At 51.6% G+C, this 22,993-nt stretch overlaps 3 protein-coding genes across 4 annotated transcripts in view; all 3 read right to left on the bottom strand.

Annotated features, from left to right (window-relative positions):
- Nucleotides 1-1,074: 1,074 nt before the first annotated feature.
- PPDPF (pancreatic progenitor cell differentiation and proliferation factor) lies at nt 1,075-3,375 on the bottom strand. The gene is made up of 5 exons (XM_003212039.4): nt 3,218-3,375; nt 2,494-2,582; nt 1,918-1,995; nt 1,645-1,741; nt 1,075-1,392 (listed from the first exon to the last, which is right to left on the bottom strand). The coding sequence occupies exons 2-5, from the start codon at nt 2,546-2,548 to the stop codon at nt 1,287-1,289; spliced, it is 336 nt and encodes a 111-aa protein (XP_003212087.1). The 5' UTR covers nt 2,549-2,582; nt 3,218-3,375; the 3' UTR covers nt 1,075-1,286.
- A 2,932-nt stretch (nt 3,376-6,307) lies between these two features.
- SRMS (src-related kinase lacking C-terminal regulatory tyrosine and N-terminal myristylation sites) lies at nt 6,308-13,240 on the bottom strand. The gene is made up of 8 exons (XM_003212049.4): nt 12,720-13,240; nt 10,783-10,904; nt 9,866-10,032; nt 8,815-8,953; nt 8,241-8,399; nt 7,580-7,761; nt 7,281-7,437; nt 6,308-6,966 (listed from the first exon to the last, which is right to left on the bottom strand). Exons 1-8 carry the CDS (start codon nt 13,073-13,075, stop codon nt 6,773-6,775), a joined length of 1,476 nt encoding a protein of 491 aa, XP_003212097.1. The 5' UTR covers nt 13,076-13,240; the 3' UTR covers nt 6,308-6,772.
- Nucleotides 13,241-14,563: 1,323 nt separating this feature from the next.
- Nucleotides 14,564-22,993, bottom strand: part of LOC100549696 (peroxidasin homolog) — a 45,449-nt gene continuing 37,019 nt past the window's right edge. For both annotated transcript variants that reach the window (XM_085241466.1, XM_085241465.1), the window contains 7 exons: nt 20,636-22,139; nt 19,980-20,114; nt 19,290-19,498; nt 18,521-18,635; nt 18,080-18,173; nt 17,545-17,664; nt 14,564-16,299 (listed from right to left, as the gene is read on the bottom strand). In XM_085241466.1, the coding sequence (XP_085097592.1) occupies nt 17,569-17,664; nt 18,080-18,173; nt 18,521-18,635; nt 19,290-19,498; nt 19,980-20,114; nt 20,636-22,139 (2,153 nt within the window). In that variant the 3' untranslated portion in view covers nt 14,564-16,299; nt 17,545-17,568. The remainder of the gene's footprint in view (nt 16,300-17,544; nt 17,665-18,079; nt 18,174-18,520; nt 18,636-19,289; nt 19,499-19,979; nt 20,115-20,635; nt 22,140-22,993) is intronic.

The raw sequence follows: 22,993 nt of genomic DNA on the forward strand, positions 1-22,993 counted from the left end.
ATCAATGGGGGAACTGAGGCAAAGTGGGAGGGACTTAGTCCTGAGCTGCATGACACACATCTCTGCTCTTCATCCCAAAACTCTGGGGTAGGCTTTTGACCCTCCTCCAGGAACTAGATCTGACCCTCAGTGGTCATGGGGTGGACAAGCAAACAGCAATATTGACTCTGCCTGTGTCCACACTTGATAATCTGCAGCCTATGTGGCTGTAAGCCTTAATAAAAATACGTTTCTCTTTCTGAAACACGGGGCTGCTACCAGGAATCTGCAGCACACAGACCCACTGCTCCCAGCCTCACCCTGCACAGGGGACAAGCAGCAATGCTGGGATTGCACCCAGGGCCACGCTCACCCTGTTCCCACCTCAACTTGCTTTTAAACAAAAATGACTTATTTCCCCCCTTTTTTCACCCAGTACACACATGGTTTCTCACAGACCTTTTGCTGAAAGCAAACTGGAGCAAGACTCCACGTCTTTAAGTTTGCTCCTGCCCTGAAGTTTGCTGGGCTCCTGTCCTGCACGCAGGCCTGCAGGCTCCTGTTTTCGTAGTGCTCCAGTGAGCAGTATGCTCCAGTAATCAGCTGGTCAGCAGAAGGGTCACTAGACTAATTGATGGCAAAACCAGCCAGAGCTCAGCACAAACATCAGCCAGCTACACAGCAGCACTGCCCATCTTGGTCAAACCTCCTCCCTCCCCCCTCCCATGCTCCTTACCCAAGCACAGCAGCCCTGCACACCCTGCACATTACTGCAGCAAATGTGTGCAGCACCAGCAGGGATGTGCTGTGCAGCCACGCAGGGAGAACAGGGTGCAGCAGGCGCCTGTAGAATTGCAGTGGTAAAGCCAGATCCTGCTCAGATGCAAAACACCCCTGCACCAGTGAGTCATGCTGGCATGACCACGCTGTCTGGCTCAGAGCTACTCACCTCCTGCAAAAGTCCCTCCCAGCATTATAGCCATGCTGGAAATACTGGATGGAGACTGCACTGCCTCCAGGATCCATCCCATCCACACCCATGGCTTGACCCCAGACTGGCAGACCCCTCACCACAGTGAAGAACAACCCACAGCATTCTAAAAGGCTGCTTGAGTTTATTAGTAGCCATTGTACAAGTACAAAGTCAATAAACGTGTGTTACCAAATCTGGACAGAAATAGCATAGTTGCATCAAGAAATAGTAAAAGGCTGGTATAGGAATTGCTGGGGGGTTGCTGCCTTGTCTTACCCCAAAGCAGCACATACATCTGCAAGCAGCTCTGTGGGGAAGGGAAGGGCCATGCAGCTCAGGATGAGGGCCCAATGCCCGGCTCACTGGCATGCCGCCTGCGTCCTGCTCCTGGCACCAGCCCACATGCCAGGGGCCCCACGGGCAATGGCAGCGCTCCCAAGCTGCAAGAGAGCAAAATGTTGGGTCAGGAAAGCAGCACGGTGCTTTGTGCTCAACCTGCCTTTTTTTCCTCCACAGTCTAACAGCAGGTGGTGAAGACCCACAAGATGTCACCCATGGGGTTCAGGATGCGCCATGGGGACGTGGTTCCCAAACACCCAGGCTAGGATGCACCCAAAGGATGTGGCATGGGGAGCCCTGGGTGCTGCACAGTGGCTCTGCCCCAATGTCTTTATCCAGAGCAAAGTACTCACCTCTCTGGGGACTCTGACACAGTCGTCATGGCAGGGTGATTTGTCTTCCCGAAAAAGAAGCTGGCCCACCACTGGCCAGGGTCAGACTTGGGCAGACCTGGGGGACAGCAGAGGTCAGTGCATACTGGGCAGCCCCACTGCCATCCCAGAGGAGAGGCTGGGACAGCTCTGGTAAGTGCACAACTACATGCTGTCCTCAGTGCTTCCATATAGATTTCTAAAGGCAAAATGTTCTTGCTGGGACATGTAGGGGATGTATTCCCATGCACTCACCAGGGTGGTGGGGGATGACCTCCCCAGCATACTCAGAGCTACTGCAGGAGCTGTTGCTGGACGTGGAGCTCAGACGCCCTGCAGAGAAATTGCAGCCATCAGGAAGGAAACACGGAGAGATGGCAAGTTGGCCAACACAAAACACCTGAACACTTCTGCAGGAAAATACTTTCACCTCCAAGGATGTTATTTAATGGCTTGGCCTTGCAAGGAACACTTCAGAAACCTTTACAGATGTCTCAAGGCCAAGAGGATGCTGATTCCTGCACTTAATCTGCACAGCTTTAGCCCATGTGCTGTAAGCCTGTTCCTAATTTGGGCTCAGAAGAAGTATTTCAATTCCCTTGGAGCACCCCCTAGAGAGGCACCAGTGGCTGCCATGGCCCAGAGTGGCTTTGCAGCTCATTTCCACAGCAGCAGTGCATAATGCCCTACAACTCATAACCCTGTAACAGGCAGAGGAGCTGGCAAGACTGCTCCCCAGCTGGTCAGAGCTGCTGGGCACCCTTCTTCCTTGCCAAGGAGCTCCTCTGGGCTCCCAGTGACTCTCCACACCCCCATGTGCTCTGCTCTTACTTCGGTGATAGTTGTGCGTGGCCATAAGCGAGCCGCTCGATGGGATGGAGGCCATGGCTCTGGGACCTGGGTTTGTGCTGATGGAAAACCTGCAAGTAAAGGAACAGCCATGATTGCAGAGGGACCAGACTGATTATTTTGTAAAAGACTTAACCACACCAGGTACGATGCCCAGCAGTCCTCCATGTGTCAATCTGCAGCCGTAGAGCTCTGGCTCAGAGCTTTGTGCAAAGCCAAAATAATTCCCTTGGAAACAACAGCTTGCACAGCCTCAGTGCAACAACTTCCTGGGGCCCAGCACAGTTGTTTTGCTTCTCTGCAGCAATCCTATTACTTTCCTTGGGTCAACACTTCGGAGTTGTGAAATCCGAGCGTGAAGTTGCATAAGGAACAAAGGTGGGGGTGCAAGATGAGGCTCTGTGCAGGGGTGCAGCCCAGCACCCATCGGGACAACGCACCCATATTGATCTGTAGTGCTGGGGAAACTGAGGCACGGCACTGCCTGGGCTGACCCCCACGCGTCACCCGCACAGGATCACAGCAGCCACAATCAGGGAGCTCGATTTCATCCCCTAAACCCTCAGGGTGAACGACAACCCAACCAGCCCCTCCCAAAGCAGCCCCCTCCCCACTTCCCCCCAACGCACCCTTGTAACAATGCTCAAAGCCGAGCTACCCCGCCATCCAGCACCCCCAACCCATCCCCGAAGGCTCGGCAGCGCACCTGGCCGGCACTAGGGCCCAGCGGGGTCCGGAAGAGGAAGGGGAGGGTAAAGGGACCCGGCGGGGCCGTTCGGAGCCCCCGCCGGAGGGAGCGCAACAAACGCGACCGCTCCGCACGGCCTGAGCCGCGGCGCTGCCGGGCCCACCTCCCCCACCCTGTTTATATAGCAGCTGTAGCCACGCCCCCTCCGCACAGCCAATCATATTGCGGGGAGTGTATAAATACGCCCACTACGTCGCGAAGGGGGCGGGGCTTGCAGGCGGAGCGCGCGGTACCGGCGGCGCGGTCGCGGCGGGTTCCGAAGATTTCGACTTATGTTTGAGATTTGGTGCGAAGACATTTGAAAAAGGCCAAGCAAAAATATGTTTCCCCCAAGAGAAAAGCTGTCGTTGCCTCTTAATTCTTTAAAACTGTAGCACAAATGGATAAATATCTATTCGAAGGGGTTCTGAATCACTACATCTGCATCGATTTTGCAGAAGAGGTTTTAATTTAGGAGAAAAAGCCTTGCACGACCCATACTGAAGCACAACAAACCGGACGGCGGGGTTCCTCCCCCTCTCACCTGTGATTCTGGTTCCTTAATCAGTTACTCATGAAGCACGGGGCAAGCAGCCAGCCTGTCCCCAGCTCCCCCCACCTGCCCCATGGCAGGGCTCCTGCAGACCCGTCAGCCCCGGGCAAACAGCCCCAGCAGCTCTGGGAACAGCCTTGGCACCACCTGGCTCCAGGCTCTGCTGTCCCACTATAGGATGCTGCTGCAGGTCCGGGCTGTGCTCCAAGGGGCCGCTTCATCTCCGTGTAGATTTTTTCCGTAGAGAGGAATATCGCTGCTTTAGCTCACATTTGTTGTATTTTAATAGCAGTGCTTTAGGGCAGGGCTCCTTGCTTCATTTGGCAGCTGCGCGGCCAGGCCACGAGCACGTCCCCATATAACCCTGCAGCGAAGCTTTGCCTGAGTGAGCTGGAACCTAGCCAACAGCCCCAGCCCTCCCTAAAACAACCTCAGGGCCCCTCACACAGGCTGAGCTGTGCCTGACGGTGTTCAGCAGGCATTTGGATAATGCCCTCAATAATTTGCTTTGACTTTTGCTTAGCACTGAAGTGATCGAGTTGTTGGACTCGATCTTTGAAGGCCCCTTCCAGCTGTTCTATCTCATTTCATTCCCACCACTAATGACAAGAGGAAACCCAAAAGTTTCAGAAGACTTTAGAGCTGCCTCAAGGCTGCGCTCAGGTTTTTGGTTTTGCACCCAGGGAGGTGAGAGTGACCCAAGGAGAGGCCAAGTGTCATGGCAGGGTCATGGCAGAGAGCACAGCGCCAGCAACTTGGTGAACTGGGAACTGCAACTCAGCCCATACCTCCCTTTACTGATGCATTGTGCACCAGACTGGGACAGTGAGAGATTCACTGGGTGACACAAGAGAGAAAAGCAGGGTACCCCATAGCCCTACCTAAAGACCTCCCCCCTGTTTCCATATGGCTTTCTGTTGGAGGATCAAATTGCTCTGCCGCCAAGTGCCAGCATCCCACCAGGGACCAGTGTCCCCTTCCTCACCTGCTGCCCCATGCTGCTTTCCAAGACTCAGCCTTTTGGCTGTTGATTAACTCACATATTTGGGCAAAAATAGCTTGTGCTTTCTGCTCGCCCTTGGCCCTCACTACTGCCCTTGTGCCATCCCTCTGCTGTCAGAGGAGCTCCTGCAACAGCCCAGTATGAGAAATATTTGCTTTCATTTCCTACATTTTGCCACTTTGGGATTTCTTTTTTTCCTTGCAGAAACTTTGCTTCTCCCTGACCCTTCACAAAGGCTCAAGTGGGATGTTAAAAATAGGAACAAACGACACATAGCTCTCATACATTGCCTTAGCCTGGCACTGTTTCCAAATGCCACTTGGACAACTTGGGTCCATTAAGAGAACACGTGCCAGGCTGAGACAGAGCAGCGGATGTCTCTAATAACACGTGTCTGCAGTGCCCACCCTATGGCAATTTGGAAAGGAACGGGGCCCCTGCAGCTAGGGCACAGCCTGATCTCCCATTGCATCTCCAGCTCTGATGGGAGATGAGGCTGAGATCCTGAGGTAAAAGAAAATGTAAGCGCTGCTCCAGCTATGCATTCATTCCAAAAGCAAATATAGACGCAGAGAAATGCCAGAACCCAGCAGACAAAGCTGGAGACAAACCCAAGCAGTGCAGCAGCTGCAGAGGAGGAAGGAGAAACTGCCGTGAGCACTGCCAGCTTGGCTATGTTCTCATATCCCCGCATCCCCTCTCTGCAGTGTGACTTTGCTGCTGCATGGTGAGCTGCCGCAGGACAGCTGCATGCAGGATGAGTGCACGCAGGCTCCAACCTGCAACCCTGAACGTTCCCAGCACCTTCTGCTTCACTTTTAGCACCACCTCGTGGCAGCAATGCCTGCACGCCTGCAGTCTGCCCTGCTGCAGAGGTCCTGCCATGAACACATGTCCCAGTACCTTCCTGGCATGCAATAAATCCATCACCTATCGGATGCAGCTTCAGACTTTGGTTTCGCATTAGGCTGCGCTGTATGCAAATGCTCGATCAGACTGCAAAATGCTTTCAGGATGAAAGTTTCCTCCTGTAACCATTGCCAAACACCACAGTCAGCCCAATGGGTTGCTTTTTCCAGATGGGAACAGTCAAGTCCAGAGCTGCACCTTTAAATGCCTCTACACTGCAGCAAAACAGGGTGAAGCTGTCTTACCTGCAATGCTGCCTCTATTCCAACTGTCATCCCATCCCCACTATGCCCAGGGAGGTGGTGGGATCCCCATACCTGCAGGAGTTCAAGAAACACAGAGATATGGCACTGAGGGACATGGTAAGTGGTACGGTGAGGTGGGTTGGTATTGGATTGGATGGTCTTGAAGGTCTTTTCCAACGTTCATGATTCTACGGCTTTGTGAGAACGCATGAATGTGACCAAAGCAAGGAGTTGGAGAGGAGCAGCCAGGACAGGAGCTGCCTATTTCCACCTGGAGAAACAGAGACACTTACATTTCTGTTTGCACACAAAATGGTTCCATCTGGGTTTGCAAGAGTGGGACTGGTTGCAACCCACTGCCTTTTGGCATGGCAGCATGCAGAAGGCAGCAGGGATGGAGGCACACGCATTTATTGACAAGGACATCAGACACACAGTACAAGAAAACCAAGCAGAGCCACAACTGAAAACAAACTGCAAACCTTCATGTTGGTGTGGGGATGGCAGGAACCTCCCACCCTACTGGCTGAATGGAGCTGTGAACTGGGTGATGTCTTCACTACCACGGGGCTTTCCAAGACTGCTGCACAGCCAAGCTCCAGTAATGAATTCACACTTTCATTGCCTTTTCCCTTGACCACCTCCCTGCATCCCCACCAAGAGGGTCCAGGGGCTGTTTGTTGGGTTTTTCTTTGGGAGGGAGGAGGGGAAGGGGATGGGACACGTGCTTTCCTTCAAGTCCTATGGGAGGGCAACCATAAGGAAGGAGACGTTTGGCAAGAGCTGGCCCAAAGGGAGTTTTGCAGGAAGGATGGGAAGGTCCCTCAGGACAGGGTGTTGAGCAGCCGCCTGTAGATGAAGCCCAATTTCTCCCGCAGTGCCAGGAAGGTGGGCCGCTCCTCCGTGTTGCCACTCCAGCACTCCAACATGATGCTGTAAATCTCAGGAGGGCAGGAGCTGGGCCGGGGAAGGCGGTAGCCCCTGGTGATTTGTCGTATGGTTTCTTGGTTTGTCATTCCTACAATAGAAGAGAAGATTTCCTTCACTTTAATGTTCCCAAAGGACGTACTGAGGGTAGACCTGTAATGGGCCAAGAGATCAACCAGTGTTGCTTGGAAACGGCTTCTGCCACAGGTTTGGTTTGAGAGAGATCATTCAGCCCATACCACCTTCCAGATCCCTCTGCAAACACCAAAATTCCCCTGAACAATAACCATATCATGTGCCAGGAGATGCTTCCACTTCCATTGCAGAAGGGATAATATGACAATTCCTGACACGCTGACTTTTGAAGAGCATGGGCAAGATGCTGGAAGGGACCATTAGCCCTACCTTCATATGGGATCTGCCCGTATGTGAAGACTTCATAGAGCAGAATGCCATAGGACCAGACATCGGATTTGAGAGAGTAGGTGCGGTAGTTGGCTGCCTCAGGGGCTGTCCATTTCACCGGGATTTTGGTGCTGCTGCTGGTGGAATAAATGTCATCCTGAAAAACAAAGGGAGACAGTGTTTGAGGGCTTGCAAGATGAGTGCAGCTGCTGCTTTTAGGGCTTTGCCTTGGAGGCCATGGGAAGGGGTCAACAGGTGATGGCTGCAGTGTGGGGCAGCTCAATGACCCACTGACTGACCTTGAGGAGCCGGGCCAGTCCAAAGTCAGCAATTTTGCAGGTGAGCTCCTCTCCCACCAGGATGTTTCTGGCCGCCAAGTCCCGGTGGACGATGTGCTTCTCCTCCAGGTACCTCATCCCATCTGCCACCTGGCAGGCGATGTTGAGCAGGTGGGAGGTGCCCAGGGACTTTCCTTCAGGACCTGTCAACCCAAATGATCCAGGCATTTGAGGCAAACTAGTAACATTTATTTTAGGATGTTCAGGTTTGAAAGGAGACCCTGTGGCAGCAGTGTGGGAGAAGATGCTGTGGGGAACACGAAAAAGTCAAATCTAAGGTCAAGGCTGTGCTGTGTGGTACATTCACTATGGCCTGTGCTCATCAGGAATGTGGTGAGCCTGAGGAGCACCTTGAGCTGCAAGAGCATGCAGATGTCTGTAGCTTGGTCAAAACTGAAGGTGACCTGCTGCCATGCAAGTCTGCTCCCAACCCATCCTACCTGCAAGCTCCTTCTCCTCCGGCACCAACTGCTGCCAGAGCCCCAGCCCAGAGGTCTGGAGGAGGAGGGATGCACCTGGCAGAAAAACAGGTCTTGGTGGGAGCTGTTGGTCTTGTTTCCTTCAAAGTCTGATTACCAGGTTGGGATGGGAAATAAAAGCCAAGAAAAATAAACTGACTTACTGTTGAGGTAGCTGTGCAGGTTGCCTTTCCGCATGAGCTCGGTGATGATGTACACAGGCTCATCCAGCGAGCAGACAGCGTGCAGTTGGATCAGCTTCTCATGCCTCAAGCGCTTCAGGTTTTGAATCTCCTTGGTGAAGTCTTCTGCCTTCATGTCAGCTGACAGAGAAAGCTGCTGTGAACCCTTTCTCACTCAGACCTTCAGAGCTCTGCACCTCCCATCTGATATAAGGACCTTTATCCTCCCTGTGTCTCTCAAGCCTGGTATCTGCACACCCTGCATCTCAGGTCCAAACACCCATGAGATGTTTTCCACTGGGCTTTGGATCCCATTTTCATTGTCATTGTTCCATTGAGACTTGACTTATCACAAACCCACTGGGCTGAGCCATTACGTAAAGGCACAGCACAAGCTTGAACAGGTCCATACATGGCTACAAGCCGGGTCCTACCACAGTTTGCTTGATGAGACACACACAGTGACCAAGAGGACCAGGAAACAAAAGGGCATGAACACTGTAGCAGCAAACAAGACATTCGGTAGGTCACCATTATCATCTGCCCTTCCACGCACCTTTGATGATCTTGATGGCCACGGGCACTGTGTTCCTCCACAGTCCTTCCCACACTTCTCCGAAGTAGCCCTCGCCCAGCTTCCTCCGCAGGGTGAATTCCCAGCGCGGGCGCTCCCAGCCATCCCTCTCCGGGGGGGTCTGCAGAAGGGGCATGGCATGCTCAGACCTGTGTCAGCTGCTGGTCCCGAGCAGGACAGGGGACATCAGCCACACATCGGTGTCATGCATCCCTGGAGGTGCCGGAGGCCATGGATGGAACCCCGGGCAACCTGAGCCGGTGGGGGGCAGGCAGCCCTTGGCATAGGGGTTAAGGAGCTGTAAGGTCCCTTCCAACCCAACCGTTCTGTGTTTCTATGATAATCCATAAGTAATTCCTCATCAGCCCCTAAAGATGGCTTTTCTCTATTTCCACCAATAAATAAAAAATGAATAAATTAATATCATTACATATTATGGCTGGTTTAGGCTTCAACTCGTTAAGCATTTATCTCTTAGCCCATTTCACTCTCCAATTATTCATATATTTAATTGTTATTTCTAAGCCATAACTAGCAAATGCAATTCTAATCAGGCAGCAAGCTAGTAATTTGGGATTTGTGCCGTAGCTGGATTTATGAGTGCCGCACTAATTGACATGAGAACCATAGAAAAGCCAAGTGGTCTTATTATTCCTTAGGAAAAGTCTGGAAGAGCAGCTATTTCCAGACTCAGTATTGAAGGAATTTGTAACGACATGGTTTTGAGTCTTTGTCACGGAGCAAACATTTCAGAAAAGACTGTGCCTTTTGGCCAGGCCACAAGCTGGGCAAGGCAGCTCTCCATGCATACAAACAACAAGCCCAGCTTTAATATGGCCAATGAATGTGATCTGGAAGTTATGCTAACAGTATGTTATAGCTTTTAGTTTAACAAAGCTCGAATCCCAGATGGATACGTGTTATTTCTGATCTTCCCTATTTAGCTTCTTTCCTTTCTTCCACATCTTTTAGGCTCCAACCCATTCAACCAAGCCCAAAGGGGAAAGCAGCTGGGGGGCAGCCTTGTACGCACCGTGGGGCTGCAGGGCTGCAGTAAGGGGCTCTGGATGACCTTCCAGTTCTCGGTGTAGAAGGCAAGCAGCTCCTCCATGTCGGGGAAGGGATGACCCCTCTGGATGTAGAGGCTGCCTGAAGGGCTCTTGCAGATGCGGAAATGGCTGACTTTGGTGTGGTTGCGCACTGCAGAGGAAGCCCAGGGGGAAAATCTCAGCTCCTTCCATGTCCCCAGTGCCCCCTCCATTGCCTCTCCTGGGATGTTTAATTCCTCCTAAAGGAGCCCTGGGGTTCACCTCTCCTTCTGGCATTGCCTGGCTCAGCAGACTGCCAGCTACGGGCGGTGCTGGAGCAGAGAGGCGATGCTTTATGAGAGGAAAACCATTCCCATGCAAACGAACTGCTCAGAGAGCGTCTGAGTTCACCACTGCGTGGGGTCGGTGAATCAGGAGCAGCTGTACCTGCAGAAAGCACGCTGCAGCACAGAGCTATGGCTTGCCAGGAGCTGGAGATGTTTGACTTGGATCAGACCACATTGCAATGACGCTGCCTGGCCTGAAACTCCCCACGCTCAGCTTGCTGTGCACAGGAGCGCACCAGGCCCTGGCACTTTACAGCCAACATCAGACTACAAAAGCCACCAGAATGAAATCCCAGGAGTTAGTGCTGCAAAACCGTCATTAAACTGCTGTAACGCGCTCATGGCTTTCATACTTCAGATGGAAACGATGCACTTTCCTTTGCCACAGTAATGCAGTGATCCATACTTACACCTGTTAGCTTTTAGGAAGCAGTTAGCTCCTTTTAACAAGGTGCTGTAGAGCACTCAAAGCATATTTCTATCTTTTTCTCCCCACATTGATTGAGCTGCTCCTGGGGACCAGCCTGGCTCCTTTCTCTGTGCTCATTTTCTCAGGATAATTACCCCAAAATTACCTGAGAGAGAGTACTCGCCCCTGCTGCTCTCACTGTCCCGGACAAGGAAGGAGCCATGCTGGTTTGGAGGCGAGAGGAGCAGCTGCTCGGCCTCACTGCGGCTGATCTTGCTGAAATACCACCTGGGGGAGAGCAGAGGGCAGTCAGAGTTGGGGCAGATTCCCAGTAGGGATGGGGCAGTGATTAGAATGGAGCAGAGTGCAGTGGTGCTCTACATGCTGTGCACGGGGCAAGGATGAACATCACAGCGACTGAACTGGGGCTGCTTTGTTGCACTGCTCTCACAGGCACTCGATGCATTTTATCACAGCTTTCTAACTGCAAATGCTTTCCTTGTGTTTTGTTGGAATGCTCGGCCAAAGGCACCTTTCATCCCTCTCCAAATAATCTGCTCATAGCCACGTGCCCCAAGACCCAAATAATTGGTATTTCCAGTTCATCCTCTGTGTACACCAGGGCAAGGCTAGAGTCTGTTTTATCTTCACACCATGCTCAAAATTGGGAAGTTCTTTCTCTTTTTCCTTCTGGTGGATACAGCTCCACAGGTGGCTCAGGAGCACCCATTTCCATTTCCAGGGAAAGGATGCACATTGCTCCACCTGGGAAGGAGGGTATGGGACCCCAAATGGATCCCCCAGTTTGGGAGGTTTCCTCCCACACATCTGTGCACTGCAGCTGCCCTTTGCTGCACTGCTATCAGCAGTGCTGAGCCACGAGGGAGTACCCAACCAAACCCTTCTTTCATGCACAAAACCTCCAGCAAGAAAAGGCAGGTTGGTGGTTGGGGCCCAACGCCTGTGTGACGCACAGGAGCCTGGGGAAGAGGCTGCTTCCTTCCAGCTGGGATGTGCAAAGCCGGAGGTTTCATCATTAGCCAGGATTGCCAGCATCTGCTGTGTGGGAAATTAACCATGATGGGCTTACTGCAGCAAGGCAAATTACACCCAGCTGAGACCTGTGGCTCCGCACAGTCTGTGCGCTCCCAGCTCACTTCGGCTGCCCCTTGGCATCACCCTCACCTCTGCTCTCAGAACACATATAGATACATAGACACAAACACCCACTCCAGCGGATGCAATGGGAACACAGCAGGGTGCCAAACTCACCAGGCATGTGCAGCTGTGGTCCCAAATCGAGCCAATTTGCCCCAAAGTGTAGGCAGGGTGGGGAGCGAGGGAGGGGCTCTGGTTGCAATCTATGCCCCTTTATCTCAGCATGGAGGGGCTGCAGGAGCCCTGAGGGAGCGCAGGGATCCCACACCCACCCACATCCTGCTCACTGACTCAGGGCCTCAGGGCTCACTGACTCAGTGCCGGGGAGCACCGATGTCTCAGGGCACTTTACCCAGCATGTCACGACTGGGCTGCCTTATGTAAGGATGAGTCCAGGCTTTTCCTGGATGAGGATGGTAACCCAGCTCCACACAGATGGGAGAGGCAAGAGCAGGGAGGGGAACCCCATCCTGGATGCACCACAGCAGTGTACGTATGGCTTGGCTCTAATGACTCCTGACGGCTCTCAACTCAAACGCTTCTCTCTGTTCTCACAGGCTTTTTGGAGCTGACACAAGCTGGACCTGGTGGTTTCCCCCAGCTCCATCCCTCCCCACTGTCTCCCCTTAAATGGAAAAGGAACCAGAGCAAGCAGGGACCTATTTTGATACATCACTGCACCATGTCCCAGCTGAGCACATCTAGTCCCGTGCTGGAATGATACACAAAGGAGGGGGACCAGCATCATTGTCCCCAGCACGTCCCCAGCCTTTGCCCACCATCCTGAACCCCTCCACCCCACTGCTATCAGCTCCCTCCAGGGATGCCCAGAGGAAGACAAAGCCCCAGCACAGCCCTATAAAGGTTCCCATTGCCATTCCTGGGCAGGGTTGTGCTGCTGTAGGGCCACCTCCCACCCTACACACAGACAGGTTGGATACTTACGGTCGGTGAGCAGAGGTGCCCTGGCTGAGGTTGGCCACATATGCAGCAGGGACGTATCCCGTGGCCGGTTCCCCCAGCAGCCTCCTGGCTAAGACATAGTCCCCTTCTTCTCTGAGGACACGCAGTTTGTCCCCTGCATTTACAGTCAGTTCATCTGCACTGCGGGCTGTGAAAGCGTATAAAGCGATACAGAGAGAGGACTTTGGAATGAAGGAAACGCAGCTGGGCTCCGAGTGCAGCGAAACAGAATCGGAACCAAAGTACCCCAGCGAGCAGCTATCCGGGCCTGAGCGGGGCCACAGCTTGTTCCAGAAGGATGTCAAGAAGGTCAAACGCTTGCGGACGAACTGCTCCATCCCTGGAGGATGCAGCGTCTGGATGTCACCACGCTCCTATTCCCCGGCGTTTCCCAAAGGCACAACGAGGGGCGGGCGGGGAGCTCATGCCGTCGGCCCCGCACCGCAGCGCCCGGCAGCTCTCCACCTCCGTCCCGACCCGCACGCGTCTGGGCGCTCACTGCCACCAACTTCCTATTTCTGAAAGTGAAACCCGTTGGGCTGGTGGGGTGAGTGCGCGGGCGGGACGCGTCTCTGTGTGGGAGACCTGCGGGCACATCTGGCACAGCTGGAGCCGCCGAGCCGGGCAGCGCTCGCAGGAGGAGAAAGGCTTCGCCTTTAATTAAGATTTTAACGTGCGCTCTCACGCTCGTTTCCAGAGTGCTGGTAAACGAGGCTCGCTGCTCTTTAAGCAGCTCTTGTGATGAGCGGCGGGCTCTCCTTAGTGGTCTCGGTCCCCCGGGTGTGGGAGAGCTTTATTTTTCCTTTTTTTCCAAAGGAAAATAGAATTAAAATAACCTGGAGGAGGTCTGAAGTTTGGTCGTTTGCCAGATAGATATTTCAGAGCTTGTAATGCCAAACCCTGTTCCATTGGGTCTGATGCCATGGCCTCCTGTCATCACCCTGCACTTGACTCTTCCCATTCATTCCTCTTTCTCAGGGCATCTCTAAGGAATTAACTTCCTGATGCCTCAGGATGGGTCCCCCTGGATCAGCCCCAAGTGCCTCCATGCCCCCCACACTGAGCCCTCATCCCCAGCAAAGGATGGAGATTCACACAGTGCACATGGGACACGTTCCTTCAGCTGTCTGAAAATCCACTCTGCTACAAATCCCACCACCAGCCCCCTCAGCAACCCCTGCGTGGGTTTTGTCACTTAACTGTTCCATCTAATTAGTGGGAGTTCTGTGCCTGGCAGTGCTCGGCGATAGCAGCTCCCCCAGGAACTCAGTTCCCAGCCTTGAGCTCGTTATTTTGATCCTCCCCTGCTGTCATGGCTGGGGGGAGTTCATTCTGGGTGTGGGGATGGGTTTTTCAAAGAGGTTCTCCAAAATAAATAAATAAAACAGATTAATTCGCTGTAGTGGTTTCACCTTGCTGCACAGAGGGGCTGGAGAGAAAAGCAAGTCTTCAGCAAAACATTCTTTGCAAAATAGCACCTGGACATACGGGCAATGCCGCCAGATTTTCCCCCCTCCCAGCACACAGCCTTGCTGGTGGGGGCATGCACTGATGTTTAATTTTTGCACGTTTTTCCCACCTCAGCCCAGGGAGAGGAACGGAGGACGGAGCTCAGGCTTTGCAACACGTGGGGAGCAAAGTGGCAGCTGTCCCTGTGACAAGGCTGCACCAAGGCTGCACCGCATGTCGTGCTCTGTGGGGAAGGAGATGCCCTGCTCACTTATGCATTTAGAGAGATTATCTGATTAGATCAAGCACCAACCATTTATGTCTTGCTGCTTTGAATGGGGACTTGGTAAACTTGTGGTTTGCAGAAGGAGACTGGAGACTGATTTACCTTTATTGACCTCTGCCAGATTAGATTCTCTGGTGGTACAAGCAAGAGACGAGTGCAGCTGATATAGAACACGCAAGGCTTTGGACCTTGATTTGCACCTAAATGAAAGAGTACTTCAACGTGACAAACATCCCCGAGGACTAAATGCTGCCTCTGAGCTTACCAGACATGCATAACACACACTCATCACTGCAGCCTCTGTCTGCACAGGACATGCACACACGGCTCGGAGTTCCATGCCAGGAAATTGCTAAGAAATCACAACCTGTTTCTCCTATTTTTTTTATTTTCCTATTAAGTTCCAGGAGTATCTCTGTTGCTTTGAATCCCCTTGGTACTATCACACACCTAAAAAAAGGAGGACAAGACGAGGGAAAGCACGTTCATAAAAGACGTGAGTCCTTGCACTGGGGAAGGCAGGTGGGAGGACACAGGAAAAGTGAAAAAGATAAGGCACAGCTATCAAACAGATCAAGTATCTTCTCTCAGCCCCTGTGCTTGGCTTACACAGATGGATTAAGAACCAATCTGCCCACAGATATGCAGCTGTGGTGGATGCACAGGGACCTCAGTTCTAGCACCACTAAAAAGCACCTCCAAAGAGCAAGGAAACCAGAAGACCACCTCAGGAGAGCTGGTTGCACAGTCCTGGTTTCGCTGCAGAGCACCTAGGAGCAATAAACACAAGCAGCACTTGGCATTCATCAGTGTGTCAAATACTGCACATCGTGTTCTCCAGTACTAATTGACAGAAACCAGCAGCTCCCCCTCACTAATGAGAGCACCCATCACATCTAATTATCAGAGGTTCTGTTCCGGGTCCTGTTACATTTACACTCAAAACACATCTTCCAGTGAAGAGCCATTGGGAGTTTAAAAAAAAAAAAAAAAAAAGGAAGAGAAACATAAATCCAATTAAACCTCAGAAGGGCAGAACCCTGGAGAATGCAGTTAGTATTGAGGAAAATGTTTTTGAGCACCAGGCAAGCAATGGGAGGTCGCTCATAGGGTCACAGCACTGAGGATGTGCCACCCATTACCAATCAGGTGGCAAAGCACAGCAGCAGACCTCAGCGTGGTGGGCTGCCACAGCCTGTCCTGAAGCACCCCAGCAACTGCAAGGCTTCCCCAGGCTCTGGATCCAGCTCACTGCTGCTGGCATGGACCCAGCCCAGCCCACACAGTGCTTTCCAGGGCTCTCAGGTTCTTTTTGGTCTTTCTGTTAGCATTAGAATATCTCATGCTTGTTCAATTTTCCTTTTTTCAAACCACATACAGATTTTTCCAGATATTTCCTGGCTTGAAGATAGTGCATCTGAGAGAGGTTTTGTCTCGTAATGAATTCTTTCAGTTGACATTTCAGACCAGGGGTCGGAAGATGATGTCAAGGATGGATGGGAAGAGGAGAAGGGCACAATGGTGAATCTAAGGCAGCTTCAATTATCCTCCATTTCTTCAGGACTGTGGAAGGAAGTGGCATCTTGGCACCATCTAGCAGGACAGTGTGGTGGCAGAGCCCATCCCCAGAGGCTGACAAGGGCTGGAACAGTGCAGGGGCTCAGGGGCTGCAGTGCAGGGCTGAATACAGGCAGAAGGACAGCTGTTGTGGGACAAGAGGTGGCACAGGAGGTGGCAGAGTGTCATAGGAGCTCATGGGTTGCTTGGAGCCCTTGAAGAATGGGTTGGACTGGCTGACGGAGAGCAAGAGCACAGATCACCAGACACCTGGAACAGCACAGAAAAAAACTTTGTGAGAGGCAGAGATCACCATTCGTATTGTGCCTGAGGCACATGCGACTGCAGCACAACAACAGAACCCTTTAAAACCACACAAATGTATCTGAGGGACCCTGTAAAACCCCTACAGTGCTCTTCAATGATCAAATGATGACAAAGAAAAGCCAATTCGTGTGGGTAACAGTGCAGCCTATCAAATTTCTTAATGGGATCAGTATTCAAGTGGAAAATGGGTAGAAACCCACATATCAAATCAGGCTGGAAAATGGCATGGTCGGTCTATAAGCTTCTCCTCCTTTTTCCACAAAGATTATCAGCATAGATCAGCCTTGGTGTGCCCTCCCCATTAATCTAACTTCCAGTGAACGCTTCTTCTAGCACAGACTGCCTGGCAGGGCAATGCTTCTGCATAACTCCTCTTGTCCATGAAGTAGTAATTTGCAACACGTAAAAACTATCAACCACTTCCTCCAGACTGGCAGGTTCCAGCGAGTTGTTCAAGGCTGCAGGGATATCCATGGAAGTGGCAGGAAGGGAACTCAGCCTGTGCTCACTGTGACCCTGAACACAGGGAACCAGAGGTCTTGCAGATTTCTGCCACAGCTTACACTGACTTGAGAAATACAACAGCCTTGCTCTCTTGGCTGGAGCTGAGAAAACATAGGATTGATGCTTTCAGCACAGAGGTGCAAAGTGATTCAGTTGTCAAGGGGGAAATCTCTGTCAATATGTAAGCAAATAATGGATCGCTCCATGTGCCAAGATGTCCTCGTTACCTGGAGGAGGAACCAGTCCATCTGCTCCATCACTGCACTTCGTACTCTCTCTCCCCACAAAGGTCCTCTGGAGGCTGTTGGGTTTGGGGTTGTGGCATTAAGTGTTGCTAGAAGAAACCTACCCACATCCCTGGAGAATAAACTTCAGACACCTCACCCAGTCCACATAAGTCCTATACTTATGTATTTCCCCATCTTTGCCAAACCAGTTCTTAAAAGACCTCCAGATATGGATATGCCACAAGATCCCCAGACAACTCATTCCAGTGAGTCACTAATCATTACTGTTAGAAATGGTGTCTAACCTGCTGCAGTTAAGCCTACTACCTCATCCCATTCATCACTGGATTGCTCCACTCCTTACTGCAAGTCTTTTCTATATATGAAGGCTGCACAGCTGTCCCTCCACAAGCACTGAGCCACCTCAGGGACCCCAGCCCAGAACAAGCACACTGACCTCGTATATGAGGAGGCAATATGGTCAACTTTTTCTCCGTTTGTCCCCAGTCTTCTTCCCCTGTTCATATGTGCTGGTGTTCCTGTGGTGCCACCTCAGCTGGCTCTCTAGTATATGCACCTGGTGGGGATGAAAAGCAGATCTTAGTAGAGCCTGCACTATTGGACAGAATCATAAAATCATTCGAGTTGGAAAAGACTTGCAAGATCATCAAGTCCAACCATCAACCTGACCGACCAAGTCCTACCACTAAACCACATCTTCTAGGGCCAGTGCTCTTTAACTTGTCCCAAATGCAAGAAAAAAGAGCTAGCTCAAGTCACTTTCAGTCTCAAACTTGTGCTTTCCCTGCAGTTGTCGAGGTCTGAGCTCAAAGAACTCAGAATTCTCTTCTCCCACTCCTGTGATCCTAGGCTACTCTCATCCAGCGGTTGCTCCTGGATCTGGAGGGCACAGAAGCTACTCATAGCAAACAGCTAAGTCCTGCTCTCAGGCTGACTCCATGGAAGACGAATACTGGGGCGCACAGTTTTACCTGTTTCCGTAGGGAAGTGACTGCCTTCTCCAGTTCAGCCACAAGGGACTCAAGATTCTCTCTGGAAGAAGAGCTTGGAGAAGGCGCCTCATTTCTGGGGTGAAAAGGGAAAAGAATTATAGAAATGTTGACTTCCTGGATTAGAGAATGATTCTGCCTTCTCCAACATCAGCCTCCATATAACAAGATGGGCGCTGAAGGGCCCAACTACTGTTTTGTCTTCCAAGAGATGTCAGTTTAACAGCCACTCAGTGGTACCCTGATCTACCCAAATATTTAAAAATATTCTCTGCTAAAGTGTTGGATAACTTTGATCAAATTCAGCATTTACTTACTGAAACACTCCTGTGCAAAATGCCAGTGTTAAATGCCATGAATGGACTGAGTAATTAAAAACTTCTCTTATGCTTCTGAACAGAGGTTAAAAGTGTTAATATCCACCTGGGGGAGGCAGGCTTGTGCTTGGCAGGGTTTTCTTCAGGGTAGCTGAATCCAGGAGACCTCTTGCTTCGGAACCGCTGAGAAAGAGCCCTGAATTGCCCACGTGTTTGGCAGTCTAGGGAAGGAAACAAACAAGCATTGAGTCATTAAAGTTGGAAAAGACCTCTAAGATCCCCAGGTCCAACCCCAACCCACTTCACTATGCCCATTAGCCATGTCTCTCAGTGCAACATCTCCACAGTTCTTGAACACCTCCAGGGACAGTGACCCACCACCTCCCTGGGCAGCCTGTGCCAATACTTGTCTAAGGAAAGGAAAGCCTGTGTTAGCACTTGTGTATAAAATAGAGCCATTTGGCTTAAAATGAAACATGAAGAGGGCAGTGCTGCTCTCCTTCACCACGCAGCCTTTAACGCATCTCATACAGCAGAATGAAGGAGATTAATTGTGCATAGATTCTTATGTCTTATTTTGGTGTTTGCAGCCAGAATATCACGCAAAGAGACTATGGTAGGATCTTCAGTTTAACAGAGGAGCTTTGCAGACTCTCGAACACGTAAGTCTGATTATGGGGTCACTATCCCCACATCCTGTTCAGTCTCACTCCCTAAGCACCAGCTGCCAGAGAGAGAAGCCCTGAACGGCCTTGATGGAGCTTTGGCCAGACTCGATGCATTGAATTTCATGAAACCAGCTCCTGACCCTTCACATAAAAAGAGACGGCATGGGACGATGCCACCTCACAGCACTGGCACAGCCTCCTCCCTACCCTCGCAGCAGTCCTGCCAAAAGCGAAGGTCCACAGCAGGGATCTCCTCGCAGCCCACCATGCCCTGTGGGTACGACGCCACACGGAAGACGTCCCTCTGGAGCTGCTGGATGTGGTCGCTGTTGTCACAGATGACACGAGCGAGGGACGACTGTCTGAGCTGAGTCAGCTGCGCTGGCGTGAAGACTCCTGGATTCTCATACCAAAACCTGCAGGGCGTTGTAATCACAGCATGAGAGAGGAAGATGGCAGAAGAGATCCTCTACATCTGCATGGCAGCACCCAGACCCCCAAAGGAGCTTTTATTCTGCTATCAGGCAGCTGTGAAGACAAAGTTCAGTTCTGTGAACCCAGGAATCCCTGGGAGCCGCAGAGTGCGACCACCCGTACATACAGCCCTGTGCAGGGGAATCCCAAGGCACTTGCACAAGGGGCAAATTGGGAATCACAAGGAAGCTGATATTCTCTTGAGTTCTGAGGAGACAGTGGACGCATTCTTAGTGGAAAGGGAATTGTTAAATCATGAATGCACACACTGAAAGTAACTGTGACAAGTCCTGAGCAGAGGAGACCCTTCTTGCTATCATAAGACTAAGAACAATCAAAAATGACAAGTTCTGTTGCTTCCTTGCTCCTCACAGGGAGCAAATCTCCCCAAACAGAATGTTGAGTTGACTTTGATGATAATACCTATCTCCATCCCTCAGCTTTCTGAACTGTGTTGTTAACAGGCACATCAGCGTTGGTCCAACTCTGGTACCAGGGACAAGATCCTCCACCATCAGGGCTGGAAACAGGTCAATATTTTTGGTAGTTCCATATAAGCTAAAGGATAAATATATATATATTTAAAAAAAAACACAAACACACAAAAAAAACCCACAAACATTTAAAAACTATCAAAAAGACAAAAATTTGATCCTATTGTAGGCATGTGTACAACAGGAAGTAATCTAGAACATATTTCTAATTTGGTGTTATCTAAAAGACACTGGGATAAAGGTCTGTCTTGGAAAGAGTAAGCTAATAGCAGCCAGTACATACACTGCAGGTAGTCTCTCTGGAAAATAGCTCCAAGGCTCAGTCTGCTCCCAAGCTACACCACAGCAGTGCCTGATGACATTTCGCTCACAAATAGCCTGATCACTTGGAGAGACCTTATTTCTCTTACTCCATTCTCAAACCACAGCTACTAACTTATCCCAATATCTGACAGCAACAGCTGGTTATTTGATAGGAAGGTTATTCGATAGGAAGGTTATTTGATTGATGCTCTAGGAGGAGCAAAAGCTTTTCACTAGCTGATCTCCAGTGATTTTGATCCCTCTGAGTCCAGGCTACAGTACCTCCTGAGTTTTTCCCTGATCTCCAAGTTCTTTATCTCATTTCTGAGGTCCTCAAACTCCTGTGCAGACGAGAGGTTGCAGAAGACCCTGAAGTCGTTGTAAGGTGGGATGCCATGATCTCGTCCTCTCTGGATATTGATAGCAGCCAAGTCCAGGGAGACAGAGTGTGCCATGGAGAAGAGCTTCTCTGTCAGCTCCATGTTGAGGAGTTCTGAGGGGACCCGCATCTTCCCAGGAACCCCAAAGAGCCCACGGAGGAGTGGATCAATCCCACCCTCCTGCGTGATCCTGAAAGGGGAGAAGAAGGCCTTGTGCAGGGGGACATGGCCCTGGCGGATGGGCTGGAAGGTTTCATTCAGCCGGTACAGGATGGGGTTGATCAAAGTGTGCCCAAAGCGGAAGGCGGCAGTGGCGAAAGCGTTGAGAATCCCTGCGTTGACGCTGGGGTCATAGCCTTTGTACTCACCCAGCATCTTCATCCCTGCTTCCCCAAGGATCTTGGGGAGCCAGTGGGCATAGGTGATGTGCTGCATCTGGGCACCCACAATCTTCCGCGCCTCGTGGTACAGGAGGTCTCCATCCCAGTGGGGATTAAGGACAGACAGCTCAGCAGCAATGCGGTTGTGCTCCCTGAACCACAGTGTGTGCATGGCCGTGAGCCCGAGCTGCTCGTTGGCACGGTGGTCTCCAGCCAGGAAGCACGGCACAGGACTCTCATTCTCATCCCTCATACATTCAGTGGGAGGCCCCACAGCAAAGGGCAGGAGGTGCTTCCCTGAGCTGGGCACCATCCTCCCTCGCTTCAGCAACCCATTCTGGTTGCTCAAATCCCGCAGCTCACGTGATTCCTGCTCGGTGCTGCCATACACATTGGAGGCATCGATGTAAGAGGTCAAATGATTGATCTGCTCCCTGGCGTAGACAGAGTTCATCAGCAGGGAGGTCATCCCACTGCCACACACGGGGCTGGAGCGCACAAAGAACATGCAGCGCCCATTCCTGACGCGTGGGTCGTTGGCGGGGATCAGGACGGAGAAGCAGGGTGGGTCATTGCTGCATACCTGGCTGCAGGGTGCTCCATCTGAGAAGCGAGACATGCTGATGGCTGCCACCGTCTGGTCCATGTCGTGGTCCAGAAACTGGCCCCACTGCATGAGCATATGTGTGAACTGCTCGTCTGGGGTAATGGTCTCAGTCCCAACCATGGCTGTGGAGACAAGCCTGGGTAAGGGAAGGGGCAGGTCCCTGGCATCTTCTGCCAAGGAAAACCCCCGGGGAAGGTTAAATCCGTTCTGGTAAGCAGGTTTGAGGAGCCTCTGGAAGGCGGTGAGAGAAGCACCCCACATTGGGTGCTGCAGGTTGTTGCAGGAACCATCGTGTGTCCTGTATTTCTTGTGGAAGCAGATATCAGAGCAGTTGGGTGTGCGGCGGTGAGCAGAACAGCCAGACAGGTTGGCAATCATATTCAGGTAGTGAGGAGACACCAAATCGTTGTAACGATAACCTGCAAATGGAACCAACAGTGCAGTGTCAGAGCCAGTCACTGTGCCATCTGGTTCCCATGTCAGGGTGCTGTTGGAAGCCTGCATCTGGGATTCCCAGGATGGGCATGGGAGGACCATATCTCCAAGCTACATGTGATACAGAACATGTGGAAGCATAAGATAATATCAGACCCATAGAAAAGAAAAGAAAGGGAAAAGCATTTCATGCGAACTGTGCAGAGATGGAAATCAGAACTGCTGAGATTGGCAGACCAAACAGCAAGGCAGCTTGGTTCCCGTTCTGCAGTCAGCACTGGGATTATTTCACATCTCTCTGGGTTAATGCTGCAACCCTGAGCACCACTGATCACCCAAACTCTACGTGACGAGCAGCAGGGAAGCTGTTGGTGACTTGGCGATGTGCTGAATAATGCTGCGGTGTATGCAGGAACAGGGAGAGGCTGGCAGGGCAATGAGCCCAGACCTGACCTGCAGCTTGCAGGGAGATTCCCTGCAGCCTGGAGTGGATCCAGGCAGGCATAGAGTATTTATGGGCCCCAAACATACATGCCTGCTACACATCGACTAACACATATAGGTAGCAATGTGCAGTGAAAGGAAATGTCCAAACACAGGAAGGCTACTGCAGGGCACTTAGATCTCTGCAGGGAACTGTGGGGAGGTTTGGGCTGGATATCAGGGAATGGTTCTGCACCAGAGGGTGGTGGGCATGAAACAGGTTCTCCAGGGCAGTGGTCACAGCCCTGAGCGGCCTGAGTTCAACAAGCATTTGGACACTGCTCTCGTGCACATGGTCTGATTTTTGGGTGGTCTTGTGCAGAGCCAGGGGTTGGACTCGATGATCCTTAGGGTG

Source organism: Meleagris gallopavo, chromosome 22 (assembly GCF_905368555.1).
Source record: "Meleagris gallopavo chromosome 22, MGAL_WU_HG_1.1, whole genome shotgun sequence".
In the NCBI taxonomy this organism is placed as follows: domain Eukaryota; kingdom Metazoa; phylum Chordata; class Aves; order Galliformes; family Phasianidae; genus Meleagris; species Meleagris gallopavo.